At 40.5% G+C, this 18,867-nt stretch overlaps 1 protein-coding gene and 1 pseudogene across 2 annotated transcripts in view; both read right to left on the bottom strand.

Annotated features, from left to right (window-relative positions):
* Nucleotides 1–18,417, bottom strand: part of CDKL4 (cyclin dependent kinase like 4) — a gene marked incomplete at its 3' end in the record, with an annotated part of 45,953 nt that extends 27,536 nt beyond the window's left edge. The window contains 3 exon segments of the mRNA XM_081253516.1: nucleotides 2,655–2,759; nucleotides 2,763–2,878; nucleotides 18,380–18,417. Of these exon segments, the coding sequence (XP_081109642.1) occupies nucleotides 2,655–2,759; nucleotides 2,763–2,822 (165 nt within the window). The 5' untranslated portion in view covers nucleotides 2,823–2,878; nucleotides 18,380–18,417.
* Nucleotides 3,032–4,554, bottom strand: LOC308627916 (rho-related GTP-binding protein RhoQ-like; annotated as a pseudogene). Its single transcript has one exon. The product of its transcript is annotated as a rho-related GTP-binding protein RhoQ-like (transcript).
* Nucleotides 18,418–18,867: the final 450 nt, after the last annotated feature.

Genomic DNA, 18,867 nt, shown 5'->3' with positions numbered 1-18,867 from the left:
AATGTAAACCAGGACTGTCCCAGGCAAATCGGCACGTGTGGCCACCCTGCCTATAGGTAAGGTGACTGTATAATTTCACATACGAACCACTATGCTTTTTAAAGAAGATGCTAGCCAGACAAAAAGGGGTGCCAACCAGACTGAACACTGGGACAAAAGCTATAAGCCAGGACATCTGATCACTCCTACTTATAACTCATCTTCCTCTTGTTTTCCCAGTATAGTAGACAAATCTACTTTCCAAACCCTTGGTACCATTTACTCAGAAAGCTATATAAAGAGAGAGAATGCAGTATTTTGTATACAGTAGAAGCTCAATAAATATTTTGCAGGCCCAGTAGAGAGTCTTAAGTATGGAGCCTCATACAGTATCTTCTCCCTTATCTGTAAGCACAACTTGACCAAAAAAACAGAACAACAAAAAAAATCACCCTGTGATTATGTGCCTGATTATATGGAAAAGGAATCCATTATACATTAACGATATGCCCAGAGCACCAAATCAATTTGTTTTCTATGTGTTCCACTGGCTAAAAGAGCAGAAAGGCAAACAGTGGAGGAAACAGGTCACACAGGTAAGCCAGCTCCTTTGTACTGAGGCAAAAACTTTAGAATGGGGGTGAAATAATCTCTTCCAGGAGAGCCAGGGATTCACAGATGCTACAGCTGGATGTGAAGGCAAGGTTTAACCTAGTCAAGTCTCCTGTCTTTGGGCAGATCGGCAATTTATATCTTCTTTGTAAATCAAATTAACTTAGCCCAGAAAAACAATGACTTGTCTAAGGTAAAACAGGTAATAAGGAGGGGAAAATCAAAGCGAATTTAAATAACAGGAGTATGTGAGGAAAGTAAGGTAGATTTATCACGGAAGGGATCTCCTCAGGGCACGCATGGGTGAAACATGCCAAAGGCAGGAAAGATGTACCTTCTGAGAGTCATCACCCGAGACCAAAGTGAGTGGGAATCTGGCTATTTTTTACCTTCAAGTGCACCCTCAAATTGGGCACTTGTAACCCGGGAGGTGCTACCTGAGCATTAACTTTACTGGAAGACTTGGTGGGAGGGGGTGGATAAAAAGTATCTTCTATTAGAAAACAGCCCATTGCCAGGTTCAGACACACCTTGTAGCTTAGCTCTGTGATGAGCTTGGCTGTCTGACAAGTGCTCTCTTCTGGCTACAAGGAACAGGGAACTGTTTTTAAAATCATGATGGACGTGCTCTGGAAAACTCCGTGCATATCAAATTATATTTTAAACAAAACACTAAAACTTTTTAGTTGAGGAAAGCTGCTACAAATAATACTTGAAAAGAGCAGATAATGTAATAATTATCTCCCTTTAAAAACTGGATTACTGGGGTTTTCCTAAAACAGATGATGCACGTCAGAAGTAAAGGTCAGGGGCTTCCCTGGTGGCGCAGTGGTTAAGAATCCCCTGCCAATGCAGGGGACACGGGTTCGAGCCCTGGTCCAGGAAGACCCCACATGCAGCGGAGCAACTAAGCCTGTGCGCCACAACTACTGAGCCTGTGCTCTAGAGCCCTCGAGCCACACTACTGAGCCCGTGTGCCACAACTACTGAAGCCCGCGCGGCTAGAGCCTGCGCTCTGCAACAAGAGAAGCCACCGCAATGAGAAGCCTGTGCACTGCAACGAGGAGTAGCCCCCACTCTCTGCAACTAGAGAAAGCTGCGTGCAGCAAGGAAGACCCAATGCAGCCAAAAATAAATAATAAATAAAAAAATAAATTCGTAAAAAGAAAAAAAGTAAAGGTCGGCTGTGGCTGTGTGTTCTTGAGGAGATCACAGTTTTGTTGTGCAAAGTGTGGTCCACAGACGAGCAGCATCTCTGCCATCGGGAAGTTTGTTAGAAGCGCAGAATCTCAGGGCAACTCCAGACCTCGACTCAGAATCTGCATTTCAACAAGGTCCTCAGGGGATTCTGATTCACGTTTATGTTTGAGAAGCACTGCCCTCTGCCTCAGTTTCCTTCCCGATAAAATAAGCGTGCTGAATGAGAAGCATCTCTAAGATTTCTTATCACTCTAAAATTGTACGATTTTTAGGATAGGAAAAAATTTACATTGAGAACTTGTGAATCTTACATATCAAATCCTATCAGAGTAAAAACAAGTTAAAACAAAACCTTTGTGTAAAATGTGTATACGTAGCTGGGGGTGATATTCAATGTCTAGGAACCAATGGCGCGTAGGCGGGGACCAATCCATACGGATGCCTACAGGGGCCCTGGCACGGCCCTTTGGGCCCCTCTGCGCCACAGGATGCTCTTTTAGTTGCTGGTTTATGGGGAGAAGCACTTGGGCTGGCGTCGGGGCTGGGGTTGTGGTGGGGAGGGCCAGGGCTGAAGGGGAGGATAAACACTGGGATGAGGGGACTTGGGATGAGGGGACTTAGGACAGTGAATATTTACCAACCAGAACAGGACTTCAATTTTAACAGTCTATAGCTGTGCTCATAATATCACTTAAACATCAGAGCGGCCAAAGTCCAAAGTGATGATCAATTTATATATTGCTGATACAAAGAAATTGCAGTCCAATGGGAAAAAAAAATCACTTTAAAATTCTTTGTAATTTTGGCATACCCATTTCACCCAGTACCGTGATATTACAGATGTACAGAGGAAGTTAACCTACCTTCAACATGCATATTTCTCTTAGAGCTATTTTCTTAACCACAGGATCATCTTCGGATTCCACAAATTTTTTAATAGTTACCACTTGTCCAAAGGTTTTGTTTCTTCATTTGAATACAACCCCATAAGACCCCTCTCCAATCTTAGCTAATTTCTCATACTTTTCCATTTGAGTTGAAGCGACTTAAATCACTGTATTGATTGACTTGCAGTACAGTGTTGCACCTGGAAAATAAAATGACTCAGTTTAACCACATTACCAAGGACAGCGCTCTCACAGTTTACTATGTAAAACTAATTTGCCCAGGATGCCAAAGGTTTATTTCTACTTAATTTTAAATACACTTAAAAATATCTGGACATCTATACTCGTGCTTCTCTTCATAATTGAATGACTCTTTTGCCTTTTTTTTTTTTAATGGCAAAGTCTGACCCGAAGTTTTAGTTTGTAATTTCAGCATGTATCTCATGCAGTTTGGGGAGCATCAAACTAAATCTACAATCGCCAGAAACCTTGTTACAGTTGAATGCACATTAACTAAAATGTGTACATTTTTAGTGTTCATGATAAATGCAGATATGACCTTATTACACTTCTGGCATTCTTTAAGAAAGCACATTAAGCTTTAATATAGAAATATTTTGGTTACACTTGTGCTCAAGTAATAATAAAACATTTGTTCTTCTCGATCTCATACATTCTCTCCTCAGGAATGGCCCATCTCCTGCATGCTTGGAGCAACCTTTGGCTATGTGGCTGGCCTTATTACTTCACCACTCTGGATATACTGGAATAGAAAGAAACTTACATACAAGAACAATTAATTGGAGCAAAGGGAGAAAATATTTCTTTGTGCCGCTTCCATAAAGACTGTGCAGACATGTATATGGTCTAAGCCAGGCAGTTCCACTTAACAGCACTGTTTTTTATGTAGTTACAACAAGATGTGATTGTAGCTTTTTAAACTATGAAACCCCTGAGAGATTGTACCTTCTAGTTGAAATAAAGTATGTATAATCGATTGTGGCTTCCGATGCTGTTTGTTGCTTCTTGGACCTTTAAGAAACATTCTTAATCAACTTTATAGAATTCTGAGGACAGGGTTTTTTTTTGTTTTTTTTCCTTTCAAGTTTTAAACTGCTTCATTATTTTTAAGAGGTCTGGGTACAGCTTTAGCATTTCATATGCTTTCTGAGAGAAATGGACAGTTTACTTGGCCACTGAAGACGTTTCTCACGTAATTAAACAACAGTTTATACATCTTGATCCTATTCTTTTTTTTTTTTTACTGTGTGTTTCTTTGGAGTTAAAATGGCTATGATAGCCTCATCAAAAACAGTCTTCAATCCCTTCCGAGTTAAAGGTGAACATTCCACAGAGCAGCACGCACCTATCTCTTTTGCTAGTTTCTGTCCTTGTTCCACACATACAGGTTTTTCCTTCATATCATTCAGTCTTGCTAAAGTTTTGGGGTCATCTCGGAGATCAACCTGAGTTCCTATTAATAAAAAGGGTACATTTGGTGCGTATTCCTTAAGTTCTGGTACCCACTCCTCTTTCACATTTTGACATGAGGCTGGATTTACCACAGAGAAGCAAGCCTATAAGGAAGACATCAGTGATTGGATAAGATAAAGGCCTCAGCCCATCATAGTCTTCCTGTCCGGCTGTGTCACAGAGTCCCAGGAGGTACTGCTTGCCCCCTACGGTGTCGCCGACTGCGCTGTGGTCGAAGACGGTGGGCACGTACTCCTCCGGGAAGGCGTCCTTGTCAGAGCTCATGAGTAGGCACGTCTTGCCCACCGCCCCGTCGCCGACCACCACGCACTTGAGCATCAGCGCGCCGGGCCCGTGAGCCATGCTGCGGCCGGCCGGCCTCCGGGCGTGGTCCCCCCGGAGCCCCCGGCCCGGCCCCGGGCTCAGCCCCAGCCCGCCTGGGGGCTCCGGCGCCGCCGCGGCTCAGAGCAACAGGGCCGACCCCCCGGCCCCATGCAGCAGTTCCCCCCGCCCGAGGGGAGGGGCGGCGGGCCCGGGGCGCTGCCGCCGCGCCCGCCCGCTGCCCCCGCCGCCCGGCGCCCGCGCCCTCTCCCCGGCCCGGCCTCCCCAGGAGGATCCGCTGGATCATAAGCGACTCTTTTGTCCTTTACTAAAAATTCATAGGGGGAGGGAAAAGCACGACTGTTGCCTCCATTTTTTGAAGGCCTGTGGGGAAAAAAAAATTTCTGGACATTATTTTGTTAATTTAGTTCAGTCCTACGCGGTCATTCCAGCTACTGCAAAGATTCTACACGTTTCTTACAATGGGTCTGTGTGTACTTCGGTTGAACTAAAAGAATTTATGGACAGGAACCTTATCCAATCTATTGTTGCCATTATCTTCAAGAAAATGATTAAAATATGATGCTGTAAAACCCAGCTGAAGGAACACTGCATACTCTGGTGTACGGTGTTTATCTTTTCCCTTCTAACCCATGTCAATACTGCAGAGACTAGGAAGAGTAGCGAACAGGACATGGTACAAAGTGCTCTACTGCCACCTGGTGGAGAGAAGAAAGAGGGCTGTTGAACAAAGCAGCCATTAAAAACAGAAAGAAAATCTTTTTAGAGCATCATTTATTGCCCTTAGCTTTTATATGTATGAAGGAACGGATCCTTAAATTCTTAGATCCTAAAGAAAATACTAATAAAGCACAAAAATGAGGGAAGCTTTCTCTAATTCATCATGGATGTTTTCATATATATCCATAGTGACTTCTATGGAAATACTAGGTTTGAGTTTTCTGTCTTGCATTCATAAGTTTTGTGGTAACTGGTTTACATGCTAAATAACAAATAAGGCCAACATAATTAAATATATCCATCTATCAATTAAAAATACACAAATTCTAAATAGTCTCAAAAAATCCTACCTCAGAATCTTGTTGATATAATCTAATACTACTAATAATAGGTAGCAATTAAGTAGCATTGTTCTACGCAAATTACAAATAATCTGCACAAATATTTTATGAAGTAGGTGTTATTTTTATTCAATTATACAGATGAGAAAACAGGCACAGTGAAGCTAGCATGGAATGAGAACCCAGGCAGTCAGGTTCCAGAGATCACAATTTGAATCACTACACTACACTGCCTTTCAGTAAATTCAAAGGAATGCACAATTTGAAGACCACTTTATCCAGGTATTAGGAGTAATGAAATGTCAAGTGAAAGAGCTGACCACTTTAAAAAATTCTCAGGTTTCAAATGAGTACACTTTTTTTTTTACTTCACTATTATTCAGTCTTTTCCACCTACAGATTATCTCAGTGGAGAAAGAAACCATCTACTCTCACTTGCAACCATAAAAACAGACAACTGGGAAAAGAGGTAAAGGACTACTTACTGCACTATTTTACAAATGCTATTTCTTTGTTGTTGTTGTAGATTCTATTCTCTCTTATAAAAGGAAGAAAACTTAAGCATACACACTCAAGTAACACATGGAAAATCCATCACAGATTATATTCTGAAAACTATTAATTACACTGTAGTTTAAAATAGGTATTATTGGGGGCTTCCCTCGTGGCGCAGTGGTTGAGAATCTGCCTGCTAATGCAGGGGACACGGGTTCGAGCCCTGGTCTGGGAGGATCCCACATGCCACGGAGCGGCTGGGTCCGTGAGCCACAGCTGCTGAGCCTGCGTGTCTGGAGCCTGTGCTCCGCAGCAGGAGGGGCCGCGACAGTGAGAGGCCCGCGCACCGCAATGGGGAGTGGCCCCCGCTTGCCGCAACTAGGGAAGGCCCTCGCACAGAAATGAAGACCCAACACAGCAAAAATAAATAAATTAATTAATAAAATAGGTATTATTATCTTACAGGTATTTAGATATAAGCATGCCTACATTTGTCTTTCTGTAGCCTAGTAATAGGTGACTGGGAAGAGGACAGAAGAAAGTAGGCATTTGCCTTAGAAAGTTATTGGCATAAACTTTGTAGACTTATGAATTTAACGCACTTGATAGGTACTATGGTTACTGAGAGAAATTTTGAATATGCCAAAAACTTAATTATGAAGTTTTAGTCTTCGTGTTATTTTCTTTCCTCAAGTAGGTGATCTGATCTACTGATCTATGATTTTCCTTTTCTTTCGACAGGTTCAATAATGACTGATTGCTCAGGCTAATATTTAGATCTCTCACATCAACCATACTCCTGAATACAACAAGATAGAGCACCAGAAAATAGTACTATATCTGGTAACATCTCAATATTATCTGTTTTCTAAAGCCCTTATATGTTCATGGAAGATGAAACTAAATACACAGGCAGGAGTTACAACAAGGCAGGAATTCCACAAAGGAATTTATGGCTTTAATTCCAGTTTACTAGGACGCCACCAGCATTTATAGAAGCGGTAATTCCCAATCTCTTAAAAGAGGCCCAGACCAAATATCTCACTGTTTGATGAACGTCTCTACACGAATGGACAGAACCACCTCGAAATCAGAACACTCTAAACCAAAGGCCTTCTTTCTTATCCTCTGCCTTTACCCAAAGTTCACAAACCTGCTCCGCATTACACCTAAATGGCCTGTCAAGATACGTACGGTGAAAACTTTGAGGCAGCCAAGGATAGCGACAGCTGCTTAAATCGAATCTCTCTTCATGTACCTTTCACAGAGCTACAGAAGTCAACCAGAACAATAAAACCACATAAACCCAATGCCTTCAAAATTACAAGAAGACAGAGGAATCTACAAACTTAAATAGAAAAGTAAACCCCCAATTCTGGAAGAGATATCTCTTGAGCTGCCATTATAAGCCCTTGCAGAGAGCAAAGATAGGAGTGGGATGCGATCTGGAAAAACTATAAAGAGAGAAGGGGACTTCCCTGGTGGCACAGTGGTTAAGAGTCCTGCCAATGCACGGGACATGGGTTCGAGCCCTGGTCTGGGAAGATCCCAGATGCCACAGAGCAACTAAGCCCATGCACCACAGCTACTGAGCCTGCGCTCTAGAGCCCGCAAGCCGTAACTACTGAGCCCACATGCCACAACTACTGAAGCCCGTGCACCTAGAGCCCGTGCTCCTCAAAAAGAGAAGCCACTGCAATGAGAAGCCCGCGCACCACAACAAAGAGTAGCCCCTGCTCAGTGCAACTGGAGAGAGCCCGCGCGCAGCAATGAAGACCCAACGCAGCCAAAAATAAAAATAAAATAAATTAAAAAAAAAAAAAAGAAGAGAGAAGAGAAAAAGAAGGGCCTAAGATAGACTTAGAATCACTCCTCAGAAGAGAAAAATACATTACAAGTGCAAAAGTACTGAGAGTGTCCTGGTGGATCTGAGCATTCACTATAGGGACGTGACTTAAAAGTACAGGGTATCCGGGAGGCATCAGTCAGGGTGCACTACTCCTGGGGAAGAGAAGAGTAAGTGGGAAGGGTGAGGCGTAAGTCTCTGTTGGAGACTAGAGAAGTGAAGGGAAAAAGAAACAAGAGGATAAATTCGCAATCCTGCAAGACAAAAGAGAATCCCCAAACTGAAGGAAATGCAAATCTTCCTCTCACCGCTAAGAAAAAAAAAAGCACTATCCATTAAAGAAAGTGCACTGTGGTACAGTGACAGAGTAGGTTCCCTTGAACTGGGATGGCTGTCAATTACTGCAAGCCAAAACCTGCCCAAGAAATAAAACAGAGGAAAGCAATCTTCATTCAAAGCTATTATTAGAACAGAATAGAAATGAGAATTAAATATCTCAGCTGACAAAAATCATTCCAGGGAGTTCCTTGGAACAGTGATTGATAAGGGAGTAAAAAAATAGGTTGAGGGATTTGCTTGGCAGTCCAGTGGTTAGGATTGCAGAGCTTTCACTGCAGCGGCCCTGGTGCAATCCCTGGTCAGGGAAGTGAGATCCCGCAAGCTGCACAGCATGGCCAAAAAAAATCATTCCAAAGAAACCTAACCATGAAGCATAAGAAAACTAACACAATATCTGATTTAAATATCCTCTAACAATCATTTGGAGATAGGAAGAGCCACTTTAAATTGGAAAGTCAGGGACTTCCCTGGTGGTCCAGTGGTTAAGATGCCATGCTGCCAACTCACAGGGTGTGAGTTCGATCCCTGGTTGGGGAACTAAGATCCCACATGCTGCGCGGCATGGCCAAAATATATAAAATAAAATAAAATTTAAAAATAAATTGGAAACTCAAATAATAAGACCAAATGTTGATGAAAAAATAAAATGATAGTTGATTGAACTCAGGAAAGAAATGCAAGAGAAAGGAAAATAATCTCAGAGACTAAATAACAAGATGCCAACAGGAGAATAGAAATAAAAATTTAATATGAGGAATTAAAGAAAGGCAGAATAGCAGTTAAGAGAATAAAAATGAAGGGGAAAGAAGGAAGAGAGTTTAGAGAGAAAGTGGTTGAAATGGAAGACACGCAAAAAAAAAAACACAGCAAAGGTATAACTAGAGTTCCTTAAAAAAGAAAACAAAACAATGGAACAGAACCAATATTTGAAACTATAAACCAAGAAAAATTTCTGGAACTAAGATCTGAATGTACACATTGAAAGGCCTATCAGGTAGTTGGCTAAACTGACCCAGAACAATCAACTCAGAGATATGTTTGAATAAAACTATTAAGATAAAGAAAATATTCTCATAGTCTCCAGACATAAGACTAAATAACTTCAGTGTAAGAGAATTAGAGTGACATCAAACTTATCAAGAGCAACATACAATGCAAAGTGAAAATGCAGCAGCATTTTGAAGAAATTCAAGGGAATAAAGTGAAAACCAAGGATTTTAACTCAGCCAACCTGTCCTTCAAGTATCAAGGTTATAGATAAAGAGTTTAAAACATGCAAGAATTCCAGGAATATTACATTCATGAGCCCTTCTTAAAAAAATCTATGAGGATAACTTTCACCCAACCAAGAGATGATTGGGAAAACTTCAGCAAAAGGATTTATAGTGAACATTTAATGTATTCAATTAAACACTAAAACAAAGGTAGATACACAAGTGGAAGAATAATACATAAGGAAAACAACTTATAGATGTTATAAGTTTTGATAATGTAGCAAGTAATGCAACTAAAAATATGTTGAAAGAATGGAGAAAAAGGAAAACAGAATAAGTTCACTGATAACTGAATAAGTGGGAATAAAGAAATACCATTAAAAAAAAAAGACAAACCAGAGAATAAAAGGTTAAATAAGAAAACAAGGACTAAGAGCATTTAAAAAAAAGTATTAGTCTAGGGAATTCCCTGGGGTCTGCTAGTTAGGACTTAGTGCTTTCACTGCTATGGTCTGGGTTCAATCCCTGGTCGGGGAACTAAGATCCTACAAGCTGCACGGCGCAGCCAAAAAAAAAAAAAAAAAAACAAAGTATTAGTCTAAAGGTAACTACTTAAACAAAAATACAAACTTTCCTAAATACTAAAAGAAATTAAAAAAATAAAAATCCAACATAACACGTAAAGAAACACAGGAAATTTAACATTCTGTACATAATAATTATAACATAAAACAATACAGCACAATAGGGACCACAATAAGTTGTATCAATAAATATGAATGGGCTTCAGTCATTTATTAAATGAGAAAGATTTTCAATTTGGTTCACAAAGCAAGGTGTATGCAAGAGACACACCTAAAATAAAGTGATACAGAAAGGTTAAAAATAAAAAGACAGGGCTTCCCTGGTGGCGCAGTGGTTGAGAGTCCGCCTGCCGATGCAGGGGACACGGGTTCGTGCCCCAGTCCGGGAAGATCCCACATGCCGCGGAGCGGCTGGGCCCGTGAGCCATGGCCGCTGAGCCTGCACGTCTGGAGCCTGTGCTCCGCAACGGGAGAGGCCACAACAGTGAGAGGCCCGCGTATCGCAAAATAAATAAATAAATAAATAAAAATAAAAAGACAGGCAAAGGTATACAGGATAAATGGAAACAATAAGAAAGGAGTTTGTGATCTGGTGTCAGACAAAGTAAAATTAAAGCTAAGAAAGTATTAAATATGACAAAAGGGGGCAGTTTTTAATGCTAAGAGCAAAAATTCACCATGTAGATATAATAGCCCCCAATAACACAGCAATTACTGTTATAAAGCAGAAACTGTAGGACATGCAAGGAAATGTATAGAAACAAATTAATAATGAGAGACTTAAACACATCACTCAGTAAAAGAAAAGGCAAGTGAACAAAAATATTTAACTATGTAGAAGACCTAAACAATGTAACCAGTAAAGTAAATCTTTAGGAGAAATATACATTGAATTCTACATTCTGGTAATCTGGAATATACCTTCTTCTCAAGCACACATGGAATAGTCACAAAAACTGTTTATATATTAGGTCACAAAGAAAGCATCAGGAAGTTTCAAAAAGTATAAATATTATAAATAACATTCTGATCATAAAATATCAAACTAGAAATTGGAACAAAATTTAAAAACATAAATAAAAAAAGATCTTCTACCTAGAAACTAAAAAGCCTTCTATTAAACACCTCTTGGGTAAAGAGGGAAACACAAACTAAACTAATAAAATTTTAAAAAATGATAAAGAAAATACAACATATCAAAATCAATGAGACACATTTAAAGTAGTGGTTCTCAACTAGTAGTTTTGGCCCCCAGGGGAATTTTTCAGCATCTGGAGACATTCTGATTGTTATGAGTATGCAGAGGCCAGGAATGCTGCTAAACATTCCTCAAGGCACAGGACAGATCCCCATGATACAGAATTATCTGATCCAAAATGTCAATAATGACATGGCTGAGGTACCCTGACATAAAGCAGTAAGGAGAAGAAAAGCCAGAGATCAAAAGGAACATATAGGGCCTCCCTGGTGGCGCAGTGGTTGAGAGTCCGCCTGCGGATGCAGGGGATGCGGGTTCGTGCCTCGGTCTGGGAGGATCCCATGTGCCGCGGAGCGGCTGGGCCCGTGAGCCGTGGCCGCTGGGCCTGCGCGTCCGGAGCCTGTGCTCCGCAACGGGAGAGGCCACGACAGTGAGAGGCCCGCATACCGCAAAAAGAAAAAAAAAAAAAAAAAAGGAACATATAGAATAAAAGATAAAAGACTAAAAATTAACAAATCAAGTTCAAAATTTAAAAATATAGAAAAGGAACTATACAAAATAAACCAAAATAAAGCACAAGAAAGGAAACAATAAATTGAAACAGAAATTAATAAAGCAGAGAATACAAAAAATAGATCTAATTAATAAACCCAAATCCTGCTTCCTTGAAAAATTTAAAATAGACAAATCATTAACTAACTTAATGAAGGAAAAAAGGAGAAACAACAACAATATGCAAAATAAGAAATGACAAGAGGGAATAACCATCAAATCAGAAGAACTTTTAAAAAATCGTGAGACTATTTTGCAGGCATCTATGCAAATGAATTTGAAAACCTGGATGAAATGGATAATTTCCTAGAAAAATAGAGGTTACCAAAATTTGCCCAATTAGGGATTGAGAATTTAGACTGGTTTCAGTATAGGAAATAAAGTTACTTAAAAAAAAAAAAAAAAAATCCCACAAAAAAGCACAAGGGGTCAGACTTTGACTATGGTGGGGTAAAGAGATTGGCAAATCTTCTTACTAAAACACACGTATAAGACCAAGCAAAACTCTCCAAAAAACAAAAACAAAAATAAAAACAACAATTTTAAGGATCTGGAAATCGAGCAAAAGCAATACGCAAATGGAGAAGTATTTATTTATGATAAGCTGCTAGAACCCCACTTAAGAACAGTGGGAGTCAGTGGCTTCTTGCCTGAGGCTGCTGCCATCCGTCATCTACCCCTCTACCTTGGCTCAATGAGTGTAGTAGTATTACCAGTGTGGACTGGCCATGAGCCAGCAGCCTCTCTCCTGAGGGGATGTGTGTGATGTGGCTCAGATGTTGAAAACCTGTGACAACAATGTCAGTGAAATGCTTAAATACTCAGTATGAATCAAAAGGGAAAGAAACCAGTTTTTCAAGCCTGAAAATGTGGTTCTAGTTGGGGTGAGGTGTAGAATAGCCAGAAATTTATGGGAAGATCCTAAAAATGAAAGAACCACAGAAGGGCTAGATTAACTTTCCACACATCTCTGGCTAACTGGGAAACTCTGGGCATACATAGGGAAGACCTGAGAAAGCTTTGAGAAAAGTTAAAGCTGGGCAGGTTTGAGGATGACTGAATTCTGAATGCACTCTCCAACCCACACGCTGACCCATTAGAAGAGATGAAAGACTTATGGCTGGAGGTGTTTGAGTACCACCACTGCCAAGATTATTAGTGACCACTAAGCTATCCAGACAGTGGTGACTTCTAGAAAGCCAGGCCAAAAAAATAAAAAACTGAACAGAAACATTAGCAGCCATACACTTGGGAGGAGATAGATTCTGGAATACAGGCAGTTTGCAAAAACAAAAATCAACCCATTAAAAAAAAATCCTCAGGGGAGAAAAATCAGAATCCAGAATTTCTGGATAATACTTATCAAAATGTCTAGTTTTCAATAAAAAAGAAAATTATGAGACATGCTAAGAAAAAGGAAAGTGTGACTGATACTCAGAAAAAAAGTCAATAAAAGTGAATTCTGAGGGGATCCAGGTGTTGGATTTTGCTGACAAAGACTTCAAAAGTAGCTATTATAAATATGATCAAATAATTTACACAAATTATGATTTAAATAATTAAAGGAAAATATGACAATGACTCAATAAATAGGGAATCTCAACAGAAGAATGAAAAGTATAAAAAAGAACCAAATGGAAATCTTAGAGTCAAAAAATACAATGGAAATGAAAAATTCAGTAGATGGATTCAACAGCAGATTTGAGATGGCAGAAGACAGAATCAGTAAGTCTGAAAATAGATTAACAGAAAATGACCAATATGAAAGAGAGATAAAAGACTGAAGATGAGCAGAGCCTCAGAGACCTGTGGGACAAAACTCGATAGTAATGGGTGACTTCCCTGGTGGCACAATGGTTAAGAATCCGCCTGCCAATGCAGGGGACACGGGTTTGAGCCCTGGTCCAGGAAGATCCTACATGCCGTGGAGCAACTAAGCCTGTGCGCCACAACTACTGAGCCTGTGCTCTAGAGCCCGTGAGTCACAACTACTGAAGCCCGCATGCCTAGAGCCCATGCTCCGCAACAAGAGAAGCCACCACAATGAGAAGCCCACGCACTGCAACAAAGAGTAGCCCCCGCTTGCTACAACTAGAGAAAGCCTGCACGCAGTAATGAAGACCCAATGCAGCCAAAAATAAAATATATAAAAAAAATTTAAAATCAATTGTAATGAGATTCTCAGAAAGAGAGGAGTGAGAGAAAGCGGCAGAAAAATATATTTGAAGAAATAATGGCCAAAACCTTTTTAAATTTAATGGAAAACACTAATTACAGATTCAAAAGCTAAATAAATCCCCAAATAGGATAAACACAAAGAGATCTGTACCTAGATACATCATAGTCAAACTGCTGAAAACCAAAGACAAAGAGAATATCTCAGAAACAGTAAGAGAATCATTCACATACAAGGGAACAGCAGTATGCTTACTGACTGACTCTTCATCAGAAAAACAATAGCAAAAAATCAATAAAACAAAAATTTAGTTCTTTAAAAAGATCAACAAAATTAATGGACCTTTATCTAGATGGACTAAGAAAAAAGAAAGAAAAATTACTAAAATCAGAACCACCCTACAGAAGTTAAAGAGATTAACAGAGAATATTATGAACAACTTTATGCAACCACAGTACACAACTTGGTTGAACAAATGCCTAAAAAGACACAAAATACCAAAGTAACTCAAGGGAAAATAGAAAATCTTATTACACCCATAAAAAATAAAGAAACTGAACTGGTAATTAAAAATCTACCCACAAAGAAAAGCCCAGGCTCAGATGGCTTCATAGATAAATTCTACCAAACATTCAAAGAAGAATTAATACCAATCCTTCACAAACTGTTCTAAAAAATAGAAGAGGGACCATTTCACAACTGCTTCTATAAGGCCAATATATTACCCTGATACAAAGTCAGAAAAAGAAATCACAAGAAAACTACAGATCATTATTCTCATAGACACAAGAATCCTCAACAAAATAATTAGTAGAAACATATAACATGGATATATGCCATGACTATGAGGGATTTACCTCAGGAATGTAAGAAAGGTTAATATCTGAAAATCAATAATGTAAAACACCATATTAATAGAATAAAAGACAAAGGACATGGGCTTCCCTGGTGGTGCAGTGGTTAAGACTCTGCACTTCCACTGCAGGGGGTGCAGGTTCGATCCCTGGTTGGGGAACTAAAATCCCACAGGCCCTGTGGCGTGGCCAATAAATAAATAAATAAATAAAACCACAATAAGAAACCACTACATACCCACTAGAATGGCTAAAATCCACAAAACTGACAATATCAAGTATTGATAAGGATATGTAGAAATTGGAACTCTTACATTAATGGTGGGAATGTAAAATGGCCCAGTTCCATTGCAAAACAATTTGGCAATGTCTTAAAAGTTAAATGTAAACAGCAATTCTACTGTTCGGTATCTATCTAGGAAAAATTAAAAAATACGTCTGCACAAAGACATGTTTGCAAATATATATCAATATATATATTTTTTGGCCCGGTGGCTTGTGGGATCTTAGTTCTCTGACCAGGGATTGAACTCAGGCCCCAAAAGTGAAAGTGCTGAGTCCTAAACACTGAACCGTTAGGGAGTTCCCAAAATATTTATAGTATCATTATTCATGAGAGCCCCAAACTGAAAGCAAACCAATGTCCATCAACTGATGAATGACTATCCATTCAATGAAATACTATTCAGCAATAGAAAGGAACAAAGAAACTAACACAACATTGTAAATCAATTATACTCCAATAAAAATTAAAAAAAACAGAAAGGAACAAAGTACTGATACATGCTATAATGTGATAAACATTAAAAAATACATATATAATGCTTTCTGAGAAAAACCACACACACACACAAAACACATATTATGTGATTCCATTTACATGCAATTTCTAGAAGAGTGAAATGAGCCACTGAGGACACAGGATCTCCTCTGTGATATTTCTGCCCCAAAATGCAAAACCTGAATATAATTATGAGGAAACAGTAGACAAAGCCAAATCGAGGACCACTCTACAAATAACTGGTCTGTGTTCTTAACAAATAAAAGACAAAGGTCAAAGTACTGTTCCAGACTGAACAGTACTGAAGAGTTGTGAAAATGCAATGTAATGTGGATCTGGGGTTTGATCCTGGAATGGGGAAATAAAGAACTATAAAGAATCATCCTGGGATAACTGGTGAAACATAAATATTGACTGTGAATCAGATATCAAATTTCCTGATTTTGGTAATCTTTACTGTGGTTATGTAAGTGTCCTAGTTCTTAGGAAATATACACTGAACTATTTAAGGATAAAGGGACATGATGTCTGCAAACTTACCCTCAACCAGTACAGAAAAATTAATATGCACATATATGTATATGTATATATATATATATATATATACCCAGAGAGAGATAAAAACAAGCAAAATGTAAACAATTAATGAATGTAAATGTATGGGAGTTAATTGTACTATGCTTGCAGCTTTGAAATTATTATATCAAAAGAGAGCTATTTTAAAAACCTATAGATAGTGGGACTAAAGTGTCGAATCACTTTTTTTTTTTTTTATTGCGGTACGCGGGCCTCTCACTGTTGTGGCCTCTCCCGTTGCGGAGCACAGGCTCCGGACGAGCAGGCTCAGCAGCCATGGCTCACGGGCCCAGCCGCTCCGCGGCCTGTAGGATCTTCCTGGACCGGGGCACGGACCCCTGTCCCCTGCCTCGGCAGGCGGACTCTCAACCACTGCGCCACCAGGGAAGCCCCTCGAATCACTTTTTTTTCCTGCATATTTCAATTAAAACAAAAACATCTTTCTCAGTCATCAGTATAATCAGATATCATCCTTCCTCAAAAGTGGCTACGGCCTCTACTGCCACAGAATAAAGTTCAAACTGTAGTATGATATTTACAGTCCTTTCCACCCTGGTCCCAATGGACCTTTCCCTCAGTGCTTCTCAGATTCTTCTCCAAACACTTTCAAGTCTCTAAGTCTCTACGTATACCAACCGCTGCTTGGGAGGTTTGACCTCGAAATCCTCTTAATCTTTTGCAGTTCAACTCAAGTGTCTTTTCTGCTTAGCCCTCCCCAATCCCCAAAGGCAAGCTCTTTCTCTCCACACATACTGAGTTAAGTTCCCCCACTCCTTTTTTACACATTATTTATTACGCCTGATGTGCCTTGTTTGCCCACTGTCTGGCACATAGTAGGTGCTCAACCTGTCTGCTGTAATCCTACCATAATTTTATTCTCTAACCTTTCCACTAAATAAGTATCTTTCTTCTTTAAGCAAAGGCAGTAATACGTTTTGATTGTTAAAATAGTACCTGATCAGGAAATCAAGATGAAAGAGTGAGATAGCTACTTGCAGGGAATAGATGAAAATGTAAAAAAAAAAAAGAAAATATTTTTCCTAATCATTAGTCACCTTCAGTCTGAACCTATGTACCTCTTGGCTACAGGGCCTCCTGACTTCAGAAGTTACCAAATATTTGAGTATTAAGTTAACGAAGTTTTGTGTACAAAGGCAAAAGCAGGTATCAACTTGGGCCAATTGTTGAATATAGGAAGATAGATAAAATAGATAATCGAGCAGATTATTAAATTCTTTGAAAATTTTCTATTTAACTTCCTTAGTCTTGAGGATTTGCAAAAGGATGCACATAGAAACCGAGAAAACACTTGAAGGCAGATTATTTTCCATGATTGTATCACAAAAGCAGGTCATGAAGGCTCTAGCCAGCCTTTAAAGGATACACTGAGAGAAGAAAAACAAAATTAAGAAAGGGAGAGAAAATGGGGTGAAAAAACACATTAATTTCCTAATCTAAAAGTTTAGAGGAAACTTGTGTAAATAGTGGCATTAGGAATGAGGGGGGGTAAGGAGAGCTTTTCAGAACCAGGCCAGACCAGTTACAGATTCTACAGGCTACAAGTCAGTCTGATATGTTGTCGTTATTGTTTCCAGAGCAACCAAACATGCAATTATATTTAATAAAATTGACCAGGAAAATGGGCTATAAAACCATTCTGCATGTTTTGTAAACATAATACTGAATCGCAGAACTTCAAAAGTACACACACGTGTTTATAAACTTGTCCTAGTGATAGTACAATAGGATTAACTAAAAGCACCCCCAGAAAACCAAAGCCCATATAATTTACATAATCCAAGAAACTAATTTTGTTTAAAAGCCTCACATTTCATGTGAACACATAACAGATCTGGACTTCTGGCATAAGCCACTTGATTTCCAGGCCTCTAAACTAGTCTTGACCCTACATTTAATGACAGTGCAGTTTCTCGGCCACACAGGTGTCTCCCAAAGCGCAGCCGCTCCGCTCCCCAGGGGCCCGCATCGGGTGGGTCGTGCGGCCAGCAGGAGTCACTGTCACCTCTAGCCCCTCCCCCACCCCTGCCTGTCCCTCCAGAGGCCGCCGAACGAACGGCAAGGGAGCGCCCTTTCTCTCAGGGAACTTTCCCTTCTCTGAGAGCCTCCGTCCAGACTCCACTTCTCTCTCCATCACCCCCGGCGCCGACCCTCCTCACAGCCGGACCCCGCCCGCCGACCGCCGCACTTACGGCGCGGACAGGGCGACGGCGACACAGCCTCGAGCAGCCCCTTCTGCCCGACTCCAGCGCGGGACGCAGTGCGCAGGCAGCGCCCCCTGCGTAGCGACTCCCGTGCGCCACCGCCGCGGCGTCTCCCTGGCAACCGGACGCTCAGGCTGCGCGGGGCAGGGCGGCTTCCGGAGCCGGTTCCCCCGGCGCCCGCCGCAGGGGAAGCCCAAGGCCCGGGTTCAGCATCTCGGTGGGTCACCTTTGGGCCAGCCCTTAACGGCAGAGTGTGAACGCAGCAGCAGTTTCTCCTCCGAGAACCCTTTTAAGCTGCCCTGAAGGAGGCACTCGGGAAACGTTTTAACCACTTTTCCATAACACTGTGATTATACCAAGTCCTGTTCCTATCCAAGGCCTCGGGAGCACTAAAATTAAGCAGATATAAACGCTGAAGTTACAGAAGTTCGTTTTCCTGCCTGGGCAGAGACCTTCGGGCGGCCAGATCCTCTTAA

This window comes from Mesoplodon bidens (assembly GCF_964165515.1).
Source record: "Mesoplodon bidens genome assembly, chromosome: 14".
NCBI classification, from domain to species: Eukaryota; Metazoa; Chordata; class Mammalia; order Artiodactyla; family Ziphiidae; genus Mesoplodon; species Mesoplodon bidens.
Note: the sequence above shows the minus strand (reverse complement) of the source record. Positions and strands in the feature narration are given on the sequence as shown.